General features: G+C 41.6%; 2 protein-coding genes across 2 annotated transcripts in view; both read right to left on the reverse strand.

Annotated features, from left to right (window-relative positions):
* SPRY1 (sprouty RTK signaling antagonist 1) overlaps positions 1–13,886 on the reverse strand; it is a 67,741-nt gene that overhangs the window by 16,586 nt on the left and 37,269 nt on the right. The gene's annotated exons all lie outside the window — the stretch shown is intronic.
* The window catches only part of AFG2A (AFG2 AAA ATPase homolog A), a 203,698-nt gene continuing 201,909 nt past the window's right edge, over positions 12,098–13,886 (reverse strand). Inside the window, 1 exon segment of the mRNA XM_069796051.1 lies at positions 12,098–12,438. Coding sequence (XP_069652152.1) covers positions 12,262–12,438 — 177 coding nt within the window. The 3' untranslated portion in view covers positions 12,098–12,261.

Raw genomic sequence — 13,886 nt, forward strand, 5'->3', positions numbered from 1 at the left:
ATCACAACGCTATGAGGAAGGGGCAGACAAACTGCAATAAAAGTTTTAAAAAACATCAATAAAATTGTATTTGTAAAGGCAGGTTGAAGAACAGGCTCCAGAGCAAAGCCTTCAAACAGCAGAGTCCAGTCAGCACTGCATGTTTTCTTCCTCATCCTTGCCAAGGTTGCATACGCAGTGCTCCAGAAAGAGACCCTGCATTTCCTACTGCTCTTTCAAGCTTTGGGAAAAAAAGATACTGGAGTTCCCAGCGCTGTGGACTTCACTAATGTCAAATGCATTTTTAATCTTGGTAATAAAAAATAAGTTGCATAGCCTCACTGAAAGTAAAATTCCTGGACACCAATTGAGCTGTTTAAAGCCTGCTGACAGTGCTCAAAACTCAAAGCCACTCTGTTGGGTCTCGAAGCAGGTCGTAATACACGGCAAGACCCACGGTTTTGGAAACAGTATTAACATTCAGCGCTAACCTCACCAGTGCACTGTTTTATCCAGCTCCCGAGTGATTTCCTGACAAAGATCATTACCAAAAAGTGAACTTCTGAGGAAAACAAAAGCAAGACCTTCACGAAGTACTTTGCAGTTGCAAGCAGGATCCAATTCTTGCAACATTTAATACACAGTCATTGTTTCCAATGGAAGTGGGACCATGCCCCATTTTGCAGAACCAAACGCAATAGAACTGTTTGCAGTACACTTTTTCACAATTTACTTTCCCTGAGGAGAACTTCGTATCTTTATCAGAAGAATGGTCTGGACATAAGCAAATAAAAGCAGAAAAATAAAATCCTGATCTCCTCATCCAGTTGTCTATAACACAGATATCCCACTGACTTCACCGGAAAGGATGCCTCAGTAAAAGCTTACGCATGTTACTGTATTACATGTTTGTTTGATGAAACATGTCATGTTCCAAATCACTTCCACTTCATCAGTATTTTCAGCACTACTTGCTGCTCTGCTGAGCCGCGTAGAGGAAAACAATCCTTTCTGGCCGGGAATGGGAAAGAAGCAGCGTAAGAACGCCAGAAGAAGGTAGAAAGGACAGAAAAAAAGATGACGAAAGCTCAGCAGGAGGAGTAGATCGATACAGTCGGACGTGTCTTTTGGCAGAAATGTGCCAAGAGCTTCTTCTACATTTCACAAAAGGAGCGTGAATAATCCCTCTGTTTTCAGCACCTTTCCCCCATGTATCTAAACACCACGCTTCAAACCACTTTGCTCCAAGCTATTCACAGAAGTTATTCTGTATCTACATATAAGACAGGCAGGACTGAGCTCCTGGAAAAGAAATAGCTCTGTGGTACGGTCCATGTTCTGTGTTATCAGCAGACATTAAATTAATTGCTGTATCTGTACGCAACAGAGCAAACAGAAACTGATAGGAACCGTCTAGGTAGCTGACAGGGCCACAAACAACATGCTAGACTGTTCCCATGGCATGGCAGCATCCAGCTGAAAGAAGTGCGTGACTATTTTTTACTGTAACTTCTCAAAGCAGTGGTTACTTACTTATGAGATTAATACCCCTAGAAGCCTTTCAGACTGCCGCGTGATGTGAAAAGTGAAGTGGGATTGCACTGGGAAGCCCAGTGCCTGGGATAAGGCACTGGAAATCACCTGTGCAGAGGGGTTGCTTTTGTGGAAAGCCCTGCGAAGGAGTAAACCTCCCTCCATTCCTGCTCTGAATGCTCCATCGCAGAAAGACTTTGGTCAGGCTACATTCTGTTCTGACTTTTTCTTTCACTGTTTCCCCACCCAACTTCATACAAATTCTTATAAAGGTTATGTACAGACTTGTACAAAATGGAGACTGACACTAGCTCTTGGAGGATTTCCCAGAGCAAGTTTAACAGAGATTATATAACATGTTAAATCTGTGTTGGCTTTTTTTTTTTTTTTTAATATAGCTGTTATTATACTACTATTTTATTCTTCCTAGCTTAACCCTCCAACCACCCTTTCAAATAGTTAATTATGTTTTTCAGAGATTAAAAACCTGAGGTTATTACACACATTTTGTTTCCACCCCTTACATAGGACAGGACAAATGCGTTACAACTGGAGTGTCTTAGCAAGTCATAACAACCATTATTTTCCTTCCACACACACTACTATCAAAGTCATGAGGGGGGATCTCTCCTTTAATAGATGTAGCAGCGGAACTTTAGAGCTAGCACAGAACTTTACTTTTGTTTTATCCAGTAAAGAATAATTTTAACATCATGTGTGATTGGGAAGTATAGTGCAATTTTCAGGAGCTTAAAATACCAGTGGGAATATAATTTCAGATATATTTCATGCATATAGATGTATTTTAACTCATGCCACCCCCAAGACCAGAGGAAGGAAATAACCTGAAAGCAGAAAAACAGACAGCTCGAGACCAACAAGGGGGGAGGACAAACACAAGGCTTGCACAAGGTGTTTGTGAAGGAGCGACAATCAAAGCCTCAGATCTCATGTTGTTCTACCGCTGTGACTGCTCTTCACTGCAGTAGAGTCCCTGCAGCTCTCGGGTAACTGCAGCGCGCTCAGTGTTCAGAAAACAGGGTTGGTTTTTTTCTTTTTTTTGACCTATGAGGCTTTCCTCCTGTCCCGTGAGGACCAACTGGTGTAGCTACCTATCTATCTATCCATTCAGAGACTACTGAACGGAACTACTACGAAAATAACTGGAGTTGCTCCAGTGCGTGGCCAGGTGTCTCAGAAGAGAAGTCAGCTTGAACACATTTTGCTCACACTTCCAAGCTCCACAGGCTCCTTATTCACTCCAGAGCAGAGTTCAAAACCTTGACAGACCTGGTCTGCATAGCTTTGTTTCAACTTCTTCTGTGGTCCCCCCAAAAGACAATGCAATAGGATAAATCCAGCTTAAAATTACAGGACACTCATAATATGGAAGATATTGACTATTCCCCAAAAGTCAGGCTAAGTCCAATCCTAACAGAACTGACTTCAAGATACAAAGCACATCTTTGTGCAAAGCCATCTCCAAGATGCTCTTCCAAATAAGCACTTTTGAAAACCCACCCAAAGCAAACAGCCAACCCCACTTTATTCTGAAGGAACCACCAGACAAACCCAACTGTTTTTGTTGAATGTTCTTGACATTCATATACTTCCATTTTAGATACCATGATAATAGGCACCTGCAGTCACACAGAATTTTCTTTTTTAATTTAATCTACAGTCATTTCTTTTACAGGGTTAGGGCTTTTTTTTTTTTTAATTTGGTACTTAGTGTAAAACTTGAGGACTTTAAAAGAAAAAAATAAAGCCTAAGGGTTACTAACAGCCCTCTCCTCCAGCTGATGGTCAGCATGAGGCTGATTTTGTCATCACACTGTGCAAGCTTCTTCCTGGGTGAACTCAGACAACATAACCTCAAATTAATTTGAAATAGTCATATGTCCATACCAGGGCAGACGCCACATTGCTGGCAGGGGGGGAAAAAGGAGGATTATAACAGCAAATGGTCTAAAGCTTGTTTGGGCACTGTAGCAGAGCTTACCAACAGTGATGGCCACAGAAGCAGCCCTGGGCACTGCCTGGGTTTCTCCTGAGGTCACTTGGGCTCTGTGCAGCACAGAGAACACCAGTCCAAGGATGCTGTTCTTCTCAGAGCTCTGTCCCAGCTCTGCCTCTGGAGACAGCACAGTGCAACACAGCTGCTCTCACCCAGGCTAGGGTAGGGCAGCACAAAATTTTTTAAAAAGTGCTGTTCCGGGACCCTACTCTTCACGTCACACCATCCTTTCTGCCTTGCGTCACCTCTCCCCCACTGCTCCCTCCTGGCTTGTGCAGCTTCTTCCACATAACTCACATCAGCTTTTTAGCATGTCCTTTTTCAAAAGCCACGCATCTTCTATCAGGTCCTCTCAGAAGATGACCAGGCAAACTTACAGGAAAACCAGTAGTGAGAAACAAAATGGTCTGCTGAAGGTCCAAGATCCTTTTGATGGCTACAGACGCTTCTAGAAAAATAAAACCTCTTTGAGCTTCTTATTGTTGCTGTGGGTTTTCCTTCTTCTCCATCTCATTGTTTTTCTTGTAGAGTTTAGAAAAAAACAATGAGCAGACTCAGAAGAAAGGAGGAAACTCTCCACACATGCTTTCTACTCATTTCTCTTCCTCTCCACTTTTTCTTAGATTTTTACTCCCCCAACTTTTCCTCCTCTTCTCACTGAGAAAAAGGGCAAAATTCCCCTTCTCCCTATTGATACCACTACTTGATACTAAATTTCTGAAAATTCAGAAGAGAACCTATGTCTTAACTTTTTCTCCTAAAGTTTTTGCAACTGTGCTGAACCCTGCCAATGATAGGATAATGAAATATTTCCAGGAAAAAAAAAAAAAATCTGTAAAAACTCTCTGCACCCATGGGGCTTGCTGCACTTTAAGAGGGGTTGCTCCAAAGATTTCAGAGAGGTCACACTGCTGCAAATTGTTCTCTTTTCCAGTCAAAGCAGCCCATTTTGGAGGAGAGGGGGAAGATGTGAGAATTTCTTTTTCCTGAAGGCAAGCAAGTACAAGGGTGTTCTTCCTGCTGCACAGGAAACACTTAGCAAGACCAATGCAGAAGCCAGAGCTGGCCTAAGAGAATTTAGTCTTTGATGTTAAAAAAAAACCCCAAACCCAAAGAAAGTATGAATCATAACGTCTGCCACTTTATAGATACCTTAAGTGTCTGAAAGAGTCAAGCTCCAGAAACACATCTGCTAATCCAGTGCTGATGGGGTTAATGAGATCAAAGCCGGATTCCACTTTGTGCTTAGCAGTGAGACATTTCCTACCGTAGAGCCAGGGTGACTGTAGCCCTCCTTCAGCTCACCTCACACCCAAATCAGCATCAAAATAACACAAATCAGCCCCTACTCTGATTATAATCAGTATTCCCCCTTTCTGTCTCCTTCCAACTCCATCAACCCCCACCTTCCCACATTAAAATCAGTCAGTGTTTAATTTCAGGGTAATCTTCCTCATTCACATGTTTATTTTCAAACATTTTCTCTATCTATCTGCTCTCCCGCCCTCCCCTCCCCATCCTTAAATCAGTAAGGAGCTTCACACGCTCCCATGCAGGCACTTACCTTCTCACCCAGCAGACAAAGTGATCCCCAAATTCAGATCCCCAACACTCAAGTAGGTGAAGAACAGCTCTCCTACCATCTTCTTTTAAGTCTCTCCTGGCAAGTGCAGGAAGGGGCCTAACAAAGCTGTATGCAGCCAATTGTGTTATCAAGGCACTTGGCACTACCAGCTGATCCTTGATTACTATTCATCCCTCAGGAAAATAAAACACCCTTTTGTAGTAAAAGTGTAACCGGTTACCATGATGCATGACATATTAACAAAAGCAGCTTTTTACCAAAATCACAGATGATGAAAGCCTGGAAGCGGAATGAGACCAAGGTAATCAGTCGTTTCTACACGTTTCAGATAGAAAGCAGACAGTTTAACCAAGATTTTCACAGCGCTAACAAGAAAGTGGTGGGTGAGTTATGCCACATGTTTGTGCATCAAACGGTAGTGAGTTCTGTAAAACAAATTTTAAGGATAACATTTTCTGTTGTAGCGACTTTTATGGTGTAGCATCCTACACATGCAACTGCCAGCACTGTAGTAACCTCAGTTTTCACAGGGTCTCTTTACCATTTCTGTGCTTTTCTTGAAATCCACACAGGAGCTTTCAATATGCTTTCATATTTTCCTTTTTCCTTTTTTTTTAAACATAAGAGCACTGCTTATTAAAAGGCATAGTTATCTGAAAGACAGAGTTTACACTAGGTAGAAGGGTAGAATTTGCTGGTTTGGTGGAATAATCCCTACTTAGGTGGTGAGGAAGCATTCCAGAATGTTAAAGGATTTATTTGTTTGCTAATCTACTTAAGCACCCATAGGCCTTAACACCCACAACTTGTGTGCTTTAGGGATCTTTCATGTCCATGGCTGCTCTCAGTGCAACAGCTCTGCATTAAAGCTGCAGATTTAGACTCGTGGCAGTGCAGCAAGCTGACTACTGGGACGCTCACCTGAAAAGAGCTATATGGCTTCAGTCCACCCGCCAAATCCCGCTCTACGTTCCTCATAAGCAGCGCCTGCCTGTACGTAGCTGCAGGAGGACTCGCAAGTCACTCTGCTGCTTGCGTCTTGCACTCCTGCATCAAACCCAACCAACTCTCCGTTAAGACAGCAATCCAAGCACCATGAAAACACCTCACACGGAATGCAAATGAGGCTGGCTGAACACATTTCGCATCCTCGGTTTGGGGAAAAAAACTCCCTGACAGAGAAGGGAGGTAGCTTTAAACGGCATTAAGCAGAGCAGGCTTGATGTAAGCAGCTACCCCTGTGTGAAATTTGAAGCTCTTGCCAGCGGTGTGGAGGAAAGACATGACCTCATTATTCCACAGCCCAGATAATCCGTTCCTGGATGAAGTGGGAGCTGACAAGTGTTTCACCTTGAAGGTTATCAAAGCCCTTTCCACACTCTGCTGATGCGGAGCCATTTACTTTACCAAACAGGGATGTGAAAACTCCTCTGCATTAGTAAAGGAGATAAAAAAAATCAGAGGGGTGTGCGGTTAAGAGCGCACTGCCATGCCACACACACACAGGTATTGAGAGGAAGAGACCAACGGCATTTCCACAACCATTTATGCAAACAGGATAGATATATTTGCACAAGTTGATAAAATATTTTTCTCAATATTTTGAGTGTTACTGCTCTCAATTCCTTCCATCTACCTCTAGGCCCTTCCTCTTGGTAAGTGCCTAGGGGCCTCTCTTGACATTAGCTACCCCTTTAGCACCTCCAGAAAGGTAGTTCAGCTCTTAGCTGGGATAAATCACTGTCTGGACCATCTTCTAGTGTCTCTCCCAATGACTGCCGAGGGAACCGAGAGCGATTCCGCTCCCCTAATCTTTTAATTGGATGAATTGGAGCTTTACTGCCATGGGTTTTACACTGGCACACGCAGTCAACACGCTAGCCTCAAATTTTGTTGGAAGGACCCGTAATCTGCTTGAGCAATGGCTCCACACTAGTTCAAGGGGAAAGAATGTCATCTGGTTGCCATTGCCTTCTCTTGCAACACCTGCGCTCTTGCTGGAGGCCTGCCACGCAAACACAGAGCGGGGCTCTTTCCCCCTCACCGGTCCCGTTCTTGGCGGACTAGTTAAGAGAGAAAACACACATCTCCTCCTCCTATCAGGACTCTGGAGTCATTGGATTTAAGTCTGCAGGGAAGAATGACACCATTTAAAATATTTAACAAAGAACATACAGACCCCTGGAGAAAATGCATGGCTGGGTTTCCTACAGAAAAGATTAATAAACGAACAGGTAGCAGCTGCAGAAAGAGCAGACACAAACCCCAAGATTAAGAGTAGGTTTCAGCTGAAATATTTGTCTTCCAGATATTAACCTGCCATTCAAAACACGCCCAACTACAATTGTGATTCTGCGTGCATCTTGCACCTACTCCCTAGGAAAAGCTCTTTATTAAATTGCACACATTAGATCACCTACAGTATTTTCTTTCACGTCAAAGGAAAAAAAAAAGGCATCAGCAAAAGCAAAAGATTTTGAGGTTCATAGTAGCTAAAAATTGTTGCAACTCACCACAACCATACCAACAACATGAAAACACAAATACAAAAGGGTCACAACGTAAAACCAATTTTCCAAATGCAACTCTGTTATGGGTTAGCTCCACATTGACCAGGACCTCAAGATAGAGTTTGGAGCAGCTACAAAAAGCTTTACGTAGGCCATCTGGCTCCTGTATCCAGTGGCCAATATGTCACTTTGGAGTAGCTGAAATGCACCGATCACCCACCCTCCTTCGCCCTGCCTTTCCTTACGTGCTGGCTTTGTCGGTGGTGGCCAAGCAGCGGACCTGCCCATCACTTATGTCACGAGCAGGGCGAGGCGCAGGTCGGTTTGTACCCAGGTCCCACTGCAAGCCACTTCCCGCACCCCTGACTGCATTAGCACGGGAGTAATTCCAAGGCACAGAAGTGTGAGGGAAGCACATTCAGTTTTGTCCCAGCTTCGTGATCACAGAAACCAAGGCAAGTTCTTTACGCCTGCTTTTTACTAATTCTTTCGGGGGCTTTTGCCAAGGTTTTGACAGCGGATGCCTGCCTTCCAGGCAGGTGCGTGACTCTTCATCTTCCAAGCACAATTCCTTCTAAGTTCTCTCCTAGCTAGCACTAGATATTGAGCTACCACAACCACTGGACATTTGCTTTTCTAGTCTTGGTAATACTGTTTCACCCACCCTGTCAATTGCTTTCTCTGGGAGAGCCAGAAACATCCAAAAAGCCTCAAGGGTCAGTCTCCTCCACAGCCCTGATACTTGCCTGTTGCAATAAGGAGAGAGAGAGTTCTCCTGCCCGTGAGCTTTGTGTCCATCGGTTAACTTCAGCTTACTGGGCAGTACACAGCAAAACACCAGGCTTTACGGTTCGGTTTTCTCTTTCGCCCTCTCCATACCCCACCAGCACAGAGTTTGACGCCTGCTTCACAGGGAGACATTACCCACAGACAGCCCTTCCCACAGCACTAACCGACCGGTGCTCAGTTATAGCAGCATTATGTTTGGCACCTGCCCAGTTTCTGAAGGAGAAGAACCACACTTTGACATTTAAAATGAGTAAAGAAACTAAAAGGAAAGAGCCAGCATACCCAAACCAGAAAAAATCAACTTTAAGGACACAATATTTGAAAGGGCTGACAAGTCTAAGTTCAATGATGTTGAATAACCCTCTTCGAAAATTATCTTTATTCTGTCCCAGATGTTCACCCTCGCACCTGAACTCAGTAAACCTTATGTCCTGTTCTCATTTAGAGACCGTAGGAAAATTATCCACAATAAACTTCATTCTTTTTCCAGGATTAAGAATTGTATATCGTACTCGCAGTAAAAATCTGTTTTATGCATTAGGGAGAACACAGGACTGAACTTTTTTTCAAGTTAAGTGAAGACATTTTTGCATTTTGATCATAAATATTCTCCTGGTCATTTTTGGCAAACCTGTCAAAAGACATTTTATGCCATTTTGCAAGACGTTGTTATTGGAGGAAAAACTTAGACTTTGTATTTAAACAAAATGTGCCTGAAACATTGAAAAGATGATTTAATGTTAACAATTCTGCAACTCAAGCAGTATTTGGGCCAAAAACTGGCTCCAAAAGATAATGGCAGGCAGGAAAAAGACTGTATTTCTAAAGAACATAAAGAAATAAGTCTAGAAACCACTTCAGCAGTTAAAGAGAGGATGGAGAGAGATGTTCTTCTCACATGCATTCTCTTCCATTCACTGAGCCTCTATCGTTTTATTAAAATTAATCTCACGGAAACATCCAAACAACAATAAACGTGATTAACCCAGCAGAAGAAAGAACGCCTCTATCTTTGATTTACTCTGAAGCATAGAGGTGTTCAGGCTTATATGGCCTCACACTGCAAGCAATTTGATTTGGTGCCAAGGCACAATGTGTTCGGTAAAACATGCTGTGAAAAGTTCAGCTCTGAATTAAAACCCACTCATTTAAATGACAGGCTAACAGAAGATACTTTTGAAGTGCCCTGTCCTACAGTGCCCTCATCAGTAAGTTCCAATGAGAGGCTGAGGGTGCAAAAGTGCTCACTGGACTGGATTATGAAAGGACTACGTTGCTGATGTGCTTTGACCAAAACTGGATTTTTGGTTATTTTCCAGAATTCTGATAAGAGGGTTTCAAGTTGCTAGTTCACAGTAACAGTGATCTGTCATTAGGAACGAGAAGGGGAATCATCATACCTTTCTTTAAATCTCAGCTTATCTGCGGCTTGGGACGGAGTAAGATTTTGAGTGGCCAAACAGAGTATTTAGGAGCAACATAGACCTTCTAGGGACTTCACAAATTTGCAATAACTTAATTTTTTAAAGAGTATCTTACTTTTTTTAAAAAATCAAGTTCCACAAACCCAACGATAAAAGGGGGAGCTTCCTACATTTAAAATCACTTCAGGCATGTAGGTATGTGTCAAGAGATTTGGTACCACGTGAATGAATGTGGTACCATGTGGATGAGAGGATAAACACTTGCAGGGATGGGTTTTTTCCCCCAAGGCACAAACAGCAGTCATGGGCCAGCATTCTCTCCTAATGTCCTAAAATTCAACGTGCAAAATTCCCTCTGATGGCAACAGGAGCCCATATACAAAAAGGGCAGCCAGGTCCTACCTGTCTCTCTCCGAGTTTCTCAGTTCAGATTCACGCCTTGGCGCACATTCCCACGGAATGGCGATCTAGTTTTGCTACTCATCTGGAGCATCACATAGTGTTATTTTTAGGATACAAAATTACAGACAGAATTCGTTACTGGCAGTAAAAACGAGGGTCTCTCTTTCCTCCCTTCAGGAATGCACGCTGGAGGAAAGTGCCAGGGGATAATGGTATGGCATTTAATTTTTGGAAACATCAGAAATATAATGGTTATGATAAATGGTTTGCATCCTGAGTCTCAAGTTGGAGTATATAGAATCCAGAAAAGAAGGATAAAGTAGTTTCAAATGCAGCCCTGATCCTCAAGGCAACTTTTCCAGTTTATAATTTTCCTAATTCCCTCTGTCTGTTGTACTATTAAAGAGTCAAACAATGAAAAAAAGAAAAAACCTGCACATACATCAGATGAACTAAGTAAACAACCTGCTTTTCCCCATCGTCTAATCCTTTTCAGTGATAGTAAAATTAAATGTTAATTATAGCAACAAAAGGTTAGAATAAGAGTAATAGAAAAGTTGTAATTTAAAAATAATAGATTTCTTTTTAAAAGCTAAAATGGTGTACAGAGTGGAAGTAAAGAGAGAAAAACCATAATCAAGGCCAAGAGATTACTTTTTAAATTTCATATTGATAATGTAAGTAACTATAGAAGAAATCTCTCTTAGATGCAAATTTTTCATAAAATGATACACATTTCTAAATAATTTTTACTCTCTCATGAATACATATATATAATGACTGCAAGAAAGAAAAGTCTTCAGAACCATCAATAAACAAATCCAAAAAATAACCTTACATACAGCCTGAAATGATATTTCTTGTTTACTCCAACAAGTGAAAGCGAGATTTGGCTAAAATTTTGACATGTAAATTCTTCTACTTACCTGAAAAACACCAGGAAAACACAAAATTACCCACTGAAATTCAGGGTTTTGTCACCTTTTTTTTTTTAATTTTTCTTAAAGTTTGTAATGGTTTTGCTTTACCTTTCCCTCTATTTTTCACGTCTGCGATAGAAAAGCTGAGTCCTTCTATTGTGGGGAAAAAAAGCTGAAAATAAGTTTGCTTAATTGCATTTCATACTGAGTGCAAGAGCAGAGAGCCCATAAGGACCTGTCGTCCTTGATATAACAAAGAAATAAGTAGAAGAGATTTTATCTGTTCCTGAACTATCTTGTGGTCATTTGTAACAGTTTTTGCAAGGAGGTTTTCTTATTCAGTAATTAGGATTCATTAGGATTTCGAGTGGCCAGCTTTAAATTACCAATCAACATTCCTATTTATTTCGATGGAAACAAACAACAACAAAAATCTTTCGCTGATGCCTGGCAGTGGTTTCAGGTTAGCCAAGGGATGTACAATTTTTAGGGTGCCTCCTTCCTAGTATGTGTAAAAAGGAGTTGCTTAAGACCAAAGATAAATGTTTCACTGTAATCAATCAGGGTATCTTAGCTTTATCTCGGAGAACTCTATGTTCGGCAAGCCTGTTTGGCAGCTTTTCTGGAGATCATAAATCAAATGATTCAGAATAAATTTCAGCATTTTTTGTAGTGAGGCCACTCCCCAGGTCTGCAGCTCACTGGGATGGTCTCTGGGATTAAACTGTGGTTGAGGCAGGAACAAATGAAGACAGTAATGACACTTGTTGCTACTCTCTTTAGGACCAGGAATCCATCAAAAATTCAGAATTTCATAATTATTTTTTGATACACGGATGTATACTCAGATAAACAGACTTAAACCAGCAATCTTACTACCTCTAAAATGCAGATTATACCACTGAAATTGTAAAATACAAAGTTTTGGATGATCTCTGTTACACTCCAAACTTCCACATGGGCATTTATTATGATGATTCTGCGCTTCAGTTAACTTCGGACACTCCACTCACTCAAAATACAAAATTCTTTGGCTTTTGACAGCTTTACAAAGGAAATCTGCTATTCACACCGTGAATGGAGCTATGTATTAATTTGCTTTTCAAAGTGCGTGCAGTCCACTTTGCTGCTGATAATCTGCATAAAACTGGATTAACGAAGCAGGAATCCTTGGGGTCACGACAGTCAGTGCGTACCGAAAGTGCCGTCCCATGATAGATTTGGCGTTTATGTCTTCCTGAAGAGCTAGAAGGGCTGCTTCTCTACAGACTGCTGTTATCTGCAAAGAAACAATAAAAAAACCAACAAACCACACAGCATTATTATTATAAAATATATTACTTGAAAGGAAGAAAGTGAACACAAGAATATCAACATACTCCAAATGCCAGGTACTCACAAGGACAGAGTTTCTCCTACTTTTTTTTTTTTTAATAAATGAGGTTGTAGGTGATTAGGGCATCCAAGAAACAGGGTATAGCTTGCAATTCAAACCACAGTAACATTACATTTCATATTACAGTATGTTGCAAATTCACTTGAAAATCATATTACCTTGCGCTAAACTCCCCGCAACACCTGATAAATTAAAACCCCAACAACCAGCGCTACATTTTTCTGTCCCCAAAGTGCAAGAGCAGATATTCCCAGGCTCTGCAGGCACTTTTCTTTCTCAGCTTTACGCTGGGAAAGAAGTAAAAACAATTAATTCAGAAAGGAAGGCTAGAAGGAGAGGGGTGTGTGGAAGGGGAGGAGGGTTAAGGTCTCATACCCTGCAATGTGTTTTTAAGCTCTCTGGACTTCAGACAGCGGAAACAGACTGATGCCAGTGTCACTCTAAAGACACATTACTGTGGTGAAAAGAGCTTGTGGAATGAAAAGAGATATTGTGATTTCCAGTGCAACAGGGAAAACAGTGATTGATATTGACTGCTCCCTTATATCTGTAAATGAAAGAGCCAGCTGAAACACATTTGTCCAGCTATTCAGCATATTTTCTCTGTTTGTTCACTTACTGAAAAGAGTTCCCCCCGCTTATGCTGTGCTAATGGTTGCCAAAGCCGTTTAGTAGCTTTTTAGAGGATTTAGCAGCATGTTTAGGAAGCTTTCACAAGAAAACATGCATGGATTTAGATGGCTTTGTCAAGTTACAACAATATTACTATTAGTTCTGTGCTGCTCTAATGAGCAGTGAAGCTAAACACTGCTGTTATGCATTTTAATGCTTTTCAGGACTTCAAAGACAGTTAAACATGGAAGCGTAGCCGAGATTTAGTGCACCAACTTCTTGCGGAGGTAAAGTAATACATCATCTAGAAAGTTAACGGAGGGATCTTGGTCTTTCTGTTCAGGTTTTTCTCTAAGTAGACAGTATGACTATTTCCCTGTCGCTAACACAAATAGAAAGCTACTTAAGAAAAAGAAAAAAACCCAAACCAGATCAAACTCCTCCCCATCATCCCTGCCTAACACAAGACCCAGAAATCTTTCAAAAGGGAGAAGACCGTTGATGGAAAACCAGATCCCAAGCACCCTGGACTCTAAGCGTGTGTTGGTCTTTGAAGGAGGGGTCCATTTCCCCTTGATAAATACTGCACTAGGGGCAAGTTTTCCACAAAATGAAGAAGAAGGGACCTTCTGGGGGTTTTCACAGGCATTATTAAAAAAAAACCAAACGCAGTACAGCAGGTTTTGACCATCCTGTTCCGCTCGCAGAGACCATCGCTC

Source organism: Haliaeetus albicilla, chromosome 1 (genome assembly GCF_947461875.1).
Source record: "Haliaeetus albicilla chromosome 1, bHalAlb1.1, whole genome shotgun sequence".
NCBI classification, from domain to species: domain Eukaryota; kingdom Metazoa; phylum Chordata; class Aves; order Accipitriformes; family Accipitridae; genus Haliaeetus; species Haliaeetus albicilla.